The 11,680-nt window shown below is 58.6% G+C and overlaps 1 protein-coding gene across 2 annotated transcripts; it reads right to left on the bottom strand.

Moving 5' to 3' along the window:
* Window positions 1–2,383: 2,383 nt before the first annotated feature.
* On the bottom strand, window positions 2,384–10,997 carry LOC119236017 (chymosin-like). Of its 2 annotated transcripts, none has more exons than XM_037499633.2 (9): window positions 10,936–10,997; window positions 8,788–8,938; window positions 7,881–8,002; window positions 7,066–7,180; window positions 6,313–6,512; window positions 4,487–4,600; window positions 3,836–3,980; window positions 3,226–3,324; window positions 2,384–2,557 (listed from the first exon to the last, which is right to left on the bottom strand). In XM_037499633.2, the coding sequence occupies exons 1-9, from the start codon at window positions 10,995–10,997 to the stop codon at window positions 2,420–2,422; spliced, it is 1,146 nt and encodes a 381-aa protein (XP_037355530.1). In that variant the 3' UTR covers window positions 2,384–2,419. The 2 variants fall into 2 exon arrangements, with proteins under 2 accessions (XP_037355530.1, XP_037355531.1); XM_037499634.2 differs by having other exon boundaries at window positions 7,066–7,184; window positions 7,885–8,002.
* Between the last annotated feature and the right edge of the window lie 683 nt (window positions 10,998–11,680).

The raw sequence follows: 11,680 nt of genomic DNA, 5'->3' as shown, positions 1-11,680 counted from the left end.
CCAAGTCTTCCTGAGCTGCCCTCTCCCTGCCAGGTGGGAGACCTGGCAGTGACAACCTGGCCATGCAGGGCCCCCCAACTTCACAGCTCACTGGCTCCAGGTTCCCCTCTTCACAAGCAAATAAAGATGGGCTGACAGCCTCTTCCCAAAGCCCCTATACTCCTTGCAGACTCCACAGGAGCTGGACCAGGGTGGGCCCCTTGACAGAACCTTAAAGCCCGGGAGCAGCAGTCTCTGCTGTTCAGAGACTTCCCAACATGCACCAAGTCATGTCCCAGAGACAGTGGGGGGCCTGGAGTAGTGTGGGCTAGGCAATGGGAGGGAGAAGAAGCAGAATGGGCCTGGTGTGTGGGGGGGGCAGCTGATTGAGGATCCTACAGGAAAAGACCAGCAGCAAGCAGGGGCTCTCCAGGCCCTCCTGGCTGACGTGTTGTTTCAATCCACAGTATCTGACAAGGGCATTCCCGGGACATCAAAATGAGAGGCACGCCATGTCTGCCTCAGGAAGCCCTGGGCCCTCGAGGGAGGCTAAGAAATCAGTGTTAGAATAATAAGCACCACGCCAAGGAGTGCTCTGAGCATGCGGGAGGGCACCAGACCCAGCCTGCTCAGCGGCACCCTGAGGAGATTTGGAAGTGAGGCTTGAAGGACAATTTAAAGTCAGCCAACAGGTTTGGGTGTAGAGAACATTCCAGGCAGAATGCTCTCTGCAGTGAGGAGAAAGCCCAGGCACAGGATGTGAGGCGGCCCACGTCCCAGGGCCCCAGGAGTCACCCACCATGTCTACCCTCTCACGACAAGGGTGGCCACCAGGGCCAGGTGGCCGGGACGGGGGGCACTTCGTCCCCCCCTTTGTAGAAGTCATCATATTTAGATTCTCTATGTTATCTCCAACTGAGGTTTGGATGTTTAAAATATAATTTGCTAATTGTAAACCCTTGAAATATAACAGTTTTCATAAGCCTGCACGGCAATTTTTTTTAATCTACAAGAAAACTAAAAATAATGAAAGTGGCCCAGTTCTGTCTCGTTCTTGGCAAACAGGCGGGACTGGGCTCGGAGAAGAAAGGCAAGATGTAGAGAAGCCACCCAGGGCTGGAATGGACACCCAGGGCCCTCCCGGCGCTGCTGCTCCTCCCTGCCCAGCAGCCCGGAGCCTCCCTGGCCAGAGCTGGCCCCTCAGCCATAGGGCAGGCCCGGGAAAGCCCTGCAGCCGCCCCCAGCCAGGCCCCTCATCTTGGTTGTTGAGCACAGCTAAGAATCATGCCCCCGAGATGAACCTGTCAACAGACCCATCTTCCGTCTCCTGCTAGAAGAAGCCCTGACATGCACATGCACACGCACACACGCACGCACACACGCGCACACACTCCTCTTTGTAAAGACCTGTCTCCTCTGTGAAGGCTCTTTGCTGCTTCGTCCTCTGCTCAGCTGTTGGCAGGGTAAGCCCGCAAGCCAATAAGACAAGGGTAGGACTAGCTGGTGACACCCCCACCCCGTCCACGGCCTCCTGAGCGTTCACCTGCTACAGAAGAGTGACGCTGTGGCGGGGGTGGAGCCGGGCAAGAATGGCTGTGACCTGACCGAAGCCCTGGCCCCTGTTAGGAAAAGAAACGAGTGTGAAGGGAAAGGCCACAGGGCCCCGGGGGCTAATGTGGGGCTCCAGCCAGCGCTACCCAGAGACCTGCGGGGGGCTCTCAGCACTGTGGGCCCGCAGGTGGCCCACCTGGCCCCTAAGCATCCTCAGGGTAGCTTCATTGCATTTCCTGCATGGCCTCTCTCCACCCCAGGGGAGCAGGAGTCAGGGAGCAGAGGGGTCTGTCCTCTGGCATCTGGACCCAGAGCCTCTGAGAGCCGGGGAGGTGATGATGGCGTCCTCTAGGCATGGGGCCGCTCTCCTGGTGCGGGAGGGCCAAGCTGGCGCCTCTGAGAGTGAGGATGGGACTCAGGTGTGCTTCCTCCCCAGGATGGCAACCCCGGGCCCACTGTCTTCCTCCTCAGCCTACTCCACTATCTGCCTTCTCCAGCTGGCAGCCAGATCCTTCTCTGGATGGGCCTTTCCCGCCATCTGTCCAGTGTTCTCTGCCCAGCCCTACACCTCCCAGTGCTCACTCCTGAGGTACAAGTCACCCCGACTCTCTCCTTTCCCAGAGTCGGACAGTGGGCCACAGGACACATCTCTGTTTACCAAGCTTGCAATGGCCAGTTCCCTTGTGAAAGTCTCCACCTCGCCTGTGTCCCCAAACTTCCCCTCCCCGCGAGATCCTACAGCAGGTGGCAGGCATGCCCACCCCACAACGGTGCAGGGGGTTTCTGCCCCCCCAAAAAAGACTAAGGTCTGCAGAGATGTGGTGTTTATTGAGACCCATCTGCTTGAAAACCTGATTTAAGCCCTCGAGGCCCCTGGGCAGCGGCGCCTTCAGACAGCCTTGGCCAGCCCCACACGGTTGTTGGCCCTGTCGAAAACGCTGTAGTACTCTCGCATGAAGACGTCCCCCAGGATCCACTGCTGGGAAACACCATCCTCCTCGAAGCCGCTGCTGCAGAAGCCCTGGTCCTGGGGAAGACCAGATGGAGGTGAAGGGGCTCCTCCCTCTCCCCATTACTCTCATCGGTTATTCTGTGTCACCCCTGAAATCCCCTTCAAAGGTAAGCAAAGTATCACATTTATCTCACTCAATAGATGACGAAATTGAGATTGCAAAAATAAAATGATTTAATCCAAGATCACCCCATGGGTTCCCGTCACCCCACTCTCCCCCACTTGTCCTCACGGTGTTCCCCTCTCCTGCTCCAGCACCTACTACCCTGGGGTCAATTTTGAGTGCTCAAGTTTAGGCTAAAACTGAGGCCAGGAGATCAGTGGGGTCAAAGGCTGGGTCCCCACAAAGCCCTGAGAAATGCTAAGACCAAGCTCTAGGCCCTGGAGCGGATGACCCCCCCATCCCTACCCCGCCAGCTGTGGCCCTGCCCACCCCACCCCTCATCCCACCCCACCCCTCATCCCTCCCTCAGACTTCTGGGCACTGTCCTCCCATCTGCCTCCTCCCTTCCAGGGTGATACGGTAGTGGCCAAGGACAACACAGCCTCCCTCAGAAGGGCCAGCTGGTCTACCTGTGCGTCCTGTGTTCTCCCTCTATTCTGTGCCGCTTCTTATCACCAGTCACCCCAAAAAAGAGGAGGGGTGCTAGGTGAGCCCAGAGCTCCTCTCCTGAGACACGTACCTGACTGGTGTAGGCAGAGGGGGGCAAAGGGTACTTTCTGCCATTGATCTCAAAGACCACCGTGGGCATGATGCTCAGTCTCCTACAGTCGATGTCAAACTAAAGAACAGAGGGCGCACCTCTCAGATGGGACTGCAAGGCACAGAGAAGCTTCCGGGCAGGGTACCCTCCTCCAAACCTGAGTGGAGCACCAGACCCTAGAGAGGCTCCCCAGCCGGGGTGTGTCCCCAAGAATCACATTGAAGGGGACAGTGTGTCCACTAACGCAAGGACAGACAAAGAGGGATAAGCCTTGGTGTTTCCCACCAGACCCAGCCAGAGCCGCCAAGGATACCAGGAGCACTTAGGCAGCAGGGAGGAAGGGTTGCCCCACAGGGAAAGGAGGAGCAAGAGGGCAGGGCAAAGCTCAGCCAAGTCTGGGATGCATGACCTCCTGGGTGAGGCCTGGGAGCTCCAGTAGCAACTGTGGGCCAAAGCCAAAGGTCGCCGAAAAGGCCTCCCAAGAAATCCCACTTACGGTCACCATTTCCCTGTGTCATTTCTCCTGCATGCACTGGGGCCCCCTCTTTCAGGGGCCTCTGGGGAGGTGAGGGTACACGCCTGCCCTCACCTGGCCATACTGGCCCTGGGTGGCTCCAATGGCCAGCTGGATGTTGAGGATGTCACTGGTGGGCCCGGCCAGCAGGGAGGTGCCCGTGTCCAGGATGGCCTGACAGCCGCCGTTGCAGGCCACCACCACGCCATCGATGGTGACGCTAGAGCAGGGAGACAGGGTGGCCTGGCGTCAGACCTCGCGTCAAGCAGGAGGCTGAGGGCGCACTAACCACCTCAAGATCTGGCTTCACGTCTTCTCCCTGCTGTTTACTCGCTGCGTGTCTTGGGTGAGTAGCCAAGCTCCCTATACTGAGACTTCTCGTCTGTTCAAGGGCTGGTCGTGAGGTTCAAACTCAACTTCAGCGAATTATAAACTGAGGGTAATGACACCCACCTTGCAGGGCTTAGTGAGACGTAAACAAGACAGTCAGCCTCTCCCAGCATAGTGCTGGCAGCAGGGGCTTGATTAGCGCCACTGTTTATTAACAAAGCGCGGATGACTGCAGGCTTCTCGCTGAAAAGGCCTTTGGTCTGGCCGTGTCTGAGCCAGATGCTGATGTGCTGTCACGCTCTGGCTGCCACGCTGTGGCCCTGCCCAGGGAGAGCCTCATGGGCTGACATCCCCACACTCCAGTCGGCCTCAGACCCGCAGCTGCCGCTCACCCACCTGTCCACGGTGAACTGCCAGTACTCCTGCACCATCACGGGCACCCAGTGCAGGGTGCCGGTGTAGTAGGACGGGTCGACAGCCCCCAGCGTGAGCATGCTCCCCTGGCCGTTTCTGAAACCAAGGGAAAGTGTTCGCAGCCTCTAAACCCCCCATTCTGTGATAGGGTGTGGTAGCCCCACTGGAGAGCAGATGTGATGATGCCCTCCTCAGCCCCCACCTGCCCCCTGAGTTCAGATGAGCTCTCCTGCCTCCCCAATACCCCGGCCTTTTCTCCGAGCACCCAGTTTCGCCCTGAATGTGTGAGGGAGGCCAGAAGGAAGCTGCCACTGTCACCTGACTGCCAGGCTCTGCTCAAGCCACCCCTGGAGTCCCCACTGTCTCCCTGTGCCCTCACCTCCACTACCCAGGGCTTTCTGCTTTGGCCCTTGGGCTACAAATCGAAGAGGGGCGTTCAACAGGCTCCACACACTTTGGATTAAAACTGCCACCCCAGGGCCTCCCCGGTGGCGCAGCGGTTGAGCGCTGGGTTGGGAAGCTGCCGGCAGTCTCTGCAGCGCCGGTTCAATCCCCGGCTGCTCCCCGGCCTCGGGAGGAGGGTCCCACATGGCGCGCAGACCTCTCCTGCCGCCCGCTGCTCCCCTCAGCAGTGTACTTCAGTCCTTCTGCCTGCTCTGCTCCCCGCTCTGGCTCTGGTGAATTCTCTCTCCCTCCCGCGCTTCTAACTGTACCCAGTGCTTGTATGTATCAATCAATCAATCAATAAATAAATCTTTAAAAAAAATAAAAAATAAAAAAAATAAAACTGCCACCCCAGCCCAACCCCGCTTCCTCCTGGGCCCCCACCAGGAGGCACTGGCACACCAGTGTTATCTGCTGCTCTGCGCTCCAGACCTCCTCAGGCCGCCCGTGCCATCCAGGTTCTAGCTCCAGCTGTCCCCTCTGCCTAACCAAGCTGTCCTCGTCTCAGCTGGCGGGCCCCCACGTGTGCCTCGGCGGGCCACCCTCCACGCAGTGCCATTAAAGCAGGCTTCTGTGTAGTGCTAAGCCTGCAGCACACCTAGCTCTCCCCGCAGTGTGTGCCCTGACCACGACTGCCGAGTCCCAGCTGTGTATGTAAGCCAGTGCGGTTTCCCCTGCCAACGGGTTAGCTCCCAGTTTGTCTTGTTTGCCTGGGTAGCCCCAAATCCCGGCACAGCCCCTACACCTGAGAAGGGCCAGTGAGCATCTCTTGAATAAGTGAATGAATGAATGAATGCGCCAATTTACCCCTGGCCTGGCTCCCCTGACCTCACCCCCTTCTTCCCATCCTGTCCCCACCCATCTGTCCACGCTGAGCTGCTCAGCACAGGGGCGGACAGACAGGCAGGAGCACTGGACTAAGAGTCAGGAGCCCTGGGCTCCAGCCATGGCTTGGCCACCGGTTCCCAGAGTGATTGTCCCTTCCAAGCCTCAGTGTCCGCCACAGTGAAAGGAGAAATTTAAACCCCTTTACGCTCTGCTCTAAAAGTCTGTGAATCTCAGCAGCGTCAACAGTTGACTCCCGATCCCTGCCTCCCTGGAGAAAAAGCAGTGAAAGACTCCTATGCAGATGGATCAGGTTTCGTTTTTTACATGCCAGAAATGAAGACAAATTTGGCCAGGGGTCTCTGGCTGCACCAGTGACTGTTGGGGGGCTCAGGACAAGAGGTGGGCTGTGCCTGGAGACAAGGAGAGGGCTGCCTCAGCTGAGGCGGCTACCCTCGGCCTGCAGAGTGGCCCTGGGGCGGACACCTTCAGTCCTTGCCAGGCCGTGGACGGCCAGCCTTGGCCGGGTGTAGCCCCACCTGCTCATGTAGACCGAGAACAGGTCCTGGGCCACCAGACCCTGGCTCATCATGTTGTCGAACACGGGCACCGAGTACTCGGAGGCAAGAGACGGGTAGGCCAGGCCCAGAATCCCATCGAACTCGGAGTAGCTGAAGATGTCACCAGGTTCCTGGATGCTCAGGCCCACGGTCTGGTTGGGGTCCACGATGTTGGAGACCTGCAAGAGAGGCAGGCTGACCTCCACCTGGGTCCCTGCAGCCCCAGCAAAAAGTCCCAGGTCAGAAGCCAGATCGGTGCCAGCCTCTGCTGCCCACCCCTTCCTATAGGCAGTTCTTTAAACTGAAGGGAGAAACCTGCCCCTCCCCAGCCCAGGGCTGTGGTTTGGAAGGCCAGTTCCAATGAGGCAAAGGGGGAGGGGCGGCGAGCCAGGACACAGACCGCGGCCTCGATGTGCAGAAATTGGGAAGGGAGCCCCATGGGAGGGCTGGCCCGGGACGCCGAACCAACGACGGCCAAGGACAGACGAGAAAAGAATTGGAAAGAGGGAAACCTGGACCCAGAGAAGTCCCTCTGCCTGGGCTCTGAGGGATGACCTGGGAGGAGAGGACTGAAGGAGAGACGCCCACAGCTGCTGCTGCCTCAGCCTCACGGCCCTTTCAGAATCCAAACCACCAGGCCACCCGGGGCAGGACCCAAAGGGCGGTCAGTGCTGACCGGAGAGACTGTTGGGAGCAGCCGGCAAGGGGGGGGGAGGCCCGGATCCCACTCACGGAGACGGTGTCGTAGCCCAGGAAGCCCTGCATGCTGCCCCTGCCGTACTGGACGGACAGTGGCCTGCCCATGTTCTGGAAGGTGGAGGACTTGAACGGGTTGAACCGGCGGTGGCTTTCTGGAAGACAGACCCAGGGTTAGTGGGCCCTGCAGAATGTTCTCGCCACCTGGCAATGTCGGCCGGGGCTGAACCTTCCCCGGCCGTGGGAGAACAAGGTCTGCGCAATGGCCAGCCTCTCTTCTGACAGTAAGAACCTGCTCTCGAGGACCCGACTCTGTGACTCCCAGTGCGACCTGTGAGGCCAGGGGGAAGGTGGGGGAAGGGAAGGGAGGAGAGAAAGCGTGGGTCACCCCTGTGGTTTCCAAGGACAATCACTTGCACCAGCTGAGTCATTCCAGGCAAGCGCCTCTCTCCCTGAATCTGGTTTTCCAGTCCGAAGAGGAGATTTTAAAAAAAAAAGCATCCACCTCCCAGAATTGTAAGAGCAACAAGGATTTTCATATGTCAGCTGCTGATCACGAGGAGCAGATGCTTTCTCTTTATTCTCCGGCCCCTGGCGCGCTGCTGCTTCACTTTACAGACAGGAAAACTGAGGTGCCTCTTGCCCCTGCCCCTTTAGGAGGGTCCCTCACTCCCAGCTGGTCCTTCATGTGTCAGGCCGCGCGGCCCGCAGCAGTCTGGCCAGCTGGAAGGGCTGGGACGCAGCGGGGAGGCTGGGATGCCAAAGCAGGCTGCCGGTGCCCCCGCCGCTCCACGCTGGCCCCCTGACGGCTGCTGCAGAGCGGCCCGGGCTCTGAGCGGGGAGGGGCCCACTCACGGCAGGCATCGCTCTCGCAGTAGATGGAGGGCACCCAGAGGTCCGAGGAGCCCGTGTCAAACACCACGGTGAACTCCTGGGGCGGCGTCCCAATGTGGATCTTCCCGAAGTACTGACTCTGTGGACAGATGGACAGACAGCGCTGGTCGGGGTGGGGGAACAGCCTGGGGTGAGGGGCGGCGTGTGGCACGGAGCCTGCTCTGTCTGGGAGGCTCCTGCTTTCTGCCCAGGGTCTGGGCGGTGGAGGAGGCAGATGAGGGGAGGGTCTTCCTCTCCAGCCCCCAGGCTCTCCCCACCGCACCCCAGCTAGGCCCTGCCGTCCCTCCCACAAGCCCTGCAACCATGCTGGACGCGGCCCCAGACGCCGACATTAGACCCAAGCTCGAGTCCTGGGCTACCAGCGCTGGGGACCCCAGCCCTCCCCCAGCTGTCCTGCCACACATCCCCGCCAGTTCCCATGTGGTAGAACTAGGGCTGGGGCGGGGTGAGGGCGGCCTAGATAGGGAAACGAGAGCACAGAGGAGACAGAAAGGCCAGTTTACTGCCAAGAGCGACAGCTGAGAGCCAGGCTCCTGGGAGGTAGAGGGCACAAGGGCATTCCTGCCGCGTCCTGGCACCAGCGGCCCATCCCTGGCATGGGGGCCTGGGCCGGCAAAGGTAGGGGTCAGTTTGGATCTAGGAGCAGGTCACATCGCCTGTGGGATCTGGCAGGAAGGTCACGTAGGCTAGACCTTGCAGAGGTGACATTCGGAAGGGAACACAGGCAGGAGCACAGGCGGGAGCACAGGCGGAAACAAGCACTGCGGAGCCGCAGCGGGCAGACAAGCGGCCTAAAAGAGGGCAGGACGTGGGCATCACACTCTGCTTGGGCATCAGCACTGGAAGCCGGGCAGTGCCACTCACATCCAGGTAGTTGGTCAGGGGCTCGCTGGCCACCTCCCCATAGTTGGAGTACTTCCTGCTGAAGGTGACCTGGTGCGTCCTCAGGAAGTCCTCCAGGAGCCCACGCTCCTTCAGGCTCTTTCTCAGTGACTTCCCCTTGTGCAGAGGGAGCCTGGGGAGATGGGGGAGAACAAACAGGTGGCCCCCCCCCCCACCGACCCAGGGCTGCTCAGCCTCTGAGAAGGGTCCAGAGGCTCTGGGCACTATAAACCACCCCCTTGTTTTTTTTTAAAAAATCATAACCCGAAGTAAAAAACATTTTACATCAATTCGCAAGTCAATGCCCACCCTTACTAAATGCAGCACATGCTGGTATTTCTCATTCCTCTCCCTGTTTTTAACGCTGGTGGTGACTCAGTACATGCATTTCATGACTTGCTAATGACTTTCGCAACACTGAGGCTGGAGGGACACTTGGCACATTACCATTCGGTCTTCAAATCTTGCTGTGTGCCTACTATGTGCTGGACACCACCTAGGGCTGCGCCTCAGCCCTGCCTTTGACTAGCCGAGTGGCTTCATCCCTCTGCCTGTCAGTTCACTGTGTTGTGCATTGGGAATGGGGCTGGGTGATTCCCAGCGTCCCTTCCAGCTCTAGGAAGCGCGCAGTCTGCTCTGCGGGGCTGACTTCAGGATAACTGGAGACGGCACATGTGATAGGGATTTGAGAGTAATCAAATGACAGCAGTTCTAAGACCCCAAAAGCAAATGGGTGCACATCCATTGCATGCTGTGCACATCCCGAGGGGAGCCCATGTGGAACAGCCTCGTAGGTGACCTATGGCCCCCCAGTGCTGCCCACCCCAGGTCTCCCGCATGCCTTCAGCTGGGACCTGACTTATAAATAAAAGGCCCTTTGGACATTTCTCAGCCTTTGTCTCTGATGATAGTAAAGGATTTAAGGCCCTAGGGAATGAGGCTGACCAAGTGCCGGGACCACACCCACAGCTGCCCTCTTCTGCAGCCCAGGTCCGGGTCCCAGGTCCCAGCGCTGCCTGCTTGCTCCAGCTTAGGATCTCCTCGCTAAAAGCCCAGCGACTCTCACAGCGGTGACAGTGGCCCTGCTGAGCTGTCCTATTGCAGCTCAAGGCCCAGAGCGGCCCCCTCCCAGGGATGCCAGCAGGCAGCATCACGAGCAGTGCAATGCCCACATTGAGAACTGGGGGAGCAGCCCTACATGGGGACCCCAGCCACATGAAAACCTCCCCACTGGCCCCACCTCTGCCTCCAGTCTCTGCTGCGAGGCTGTCAGGTGCCTGGGATTTGGAGGCCTCGCTTTCAGGACCACAGACGCTCTGACTTGGTGAAGGGCGCCCAGACCCCTTTCCAGAGCTCCAACTTCCCAGGCACAGACTCAGGCTTGACAGACCTGGACCCGGGGCCCCTGGAGATATTGCAATGTTGTGGCAAGAGTGCAAGACCCCTTGGGACCGAGTTCTAGATCCTCGATTACTAACCACGTGGACACAGGCAGCCCAGGGAGCTTCCCCAAACAACCATTTCCTTGTCTGTAATGTGCAGATCATAATAGCTGCCTAATCCATGATCATATAGCTGAAGGCCTACTTAAATGTCTGGCACCTAGTAACCAGCAGCTCAAGAAATACCAATTTTTATTTTAGGAGAACCTGAGAATTTCACTCACAGATCTTGGTACAAGAGTTTTGCTGAGCAGATGCACACGTAGCTCTTACAATGTGCCAGGCACTATTCAAAGCACCTCACAAATATTAACTCACACACTGCTCACGACAACCCCATGGTTGGATGGATACATCTGCTCTCCCAATTGTGTGCTGAGGAACCACTGAGGAGCTGGGGATCAAATTGCAAACAGTTTCACCCCAGAAACCATACCCTTATTCTCCCAGGCCACCCATCTGATGCCCTTTCTTGTTCTCTGCACCCTGAATTATAGGGTACCCTTAGAGGAAAAGTCCCAATGTGCAGAGACAGGGTGGACAGGGGCAGTGATCCTGGGAAGCTGCCCAGCTCCTCTGAAGACCTCCCCACAAGTGCTTGGGGAAGCGAAGGCTGGGAGACCTGGGAGACATCCAGCTAGAGAGGACACAGGGGACGCTCTTCCTTCCCCTGGAGTTGGCTACCCACCTGATGATCTCAGCACCTTGGGAGAGAGCGAGGAACGCGAGAAGAACCCCCAGACACCTCATCCTGGACCTCGGCCGGTCACCGGGTAGCCAGTACCTGTTCCCACAGCCCTTATAGAGGGCGCGGGTTTCCCTCTGGCAGGAAGCCCGGCTGCAGAGATAACCCCTGACTGCGGGCCTCTCCACCAACACCTTAAGGTAACACCCAGACTATCTAGTGGCCATTCTGATAAGGACGCAAATGTCACTACTCCCGGGACTTCAAAGCTGAGAGCTCACGTGCCTGATCTTCAGGCCAGGAAATGTCACACAGGCCTCTCTGATCTGGTTTCCCTTTCAAACAGGGTTTCTTGAGCAAACACAGGTGGGGTCACCTCAAGAAACCTGTCTCATGGGGCTGGCCTCCGATACCAGACACCAGGCAGGACTGACATCTGTGTGGCAAGGGAGGCCTGGTGGTGGGATGGGGGGCAGGAAAGCATGGGCCCGGGACAGAGAGGACTGGCCTGGGCTCCGGTCAGGGGCATCGCTGAGACTCGGGGTTTCTTGTATTCGATTTGAAGGCCCTCGGGAGGCCCATCCACAGGGCAACTGAGAGCTTAATGGGGGGAGGTAGGAAGACAACCAGCTTTTCCCCCCTGCTGTGGCCATGCAAAGCCAAGACACTGCTCCTCCTGGCCCTGCAGCAGGAACCTACTTGGTGCTGGACTTACATGCTCGTGGCACACCCCCTCCCCCAGAACCAG

The sequence above is a fragment of the Talpa occidentalis genome, unplaced genomic scaffold (assembly GCF_014898055.3).
Source record: "Talpa occidentalis isolate TD23 unplaced genomic scaffold, MPIMG_talOcc4v2.1 talOcc4.9, whole genome shotgun sequence".
NCBI lineage: Eukaryota > Metazoa > Chordata > Mammalia > Eulipotyphla > Talpidae > Talpa > Talpa occidentalis.
The sequence above is the reverse complement of the archived record's forward strand: the minus strand, read 5'-3'. Positions and strand labels throughout refer to the sequence as shown.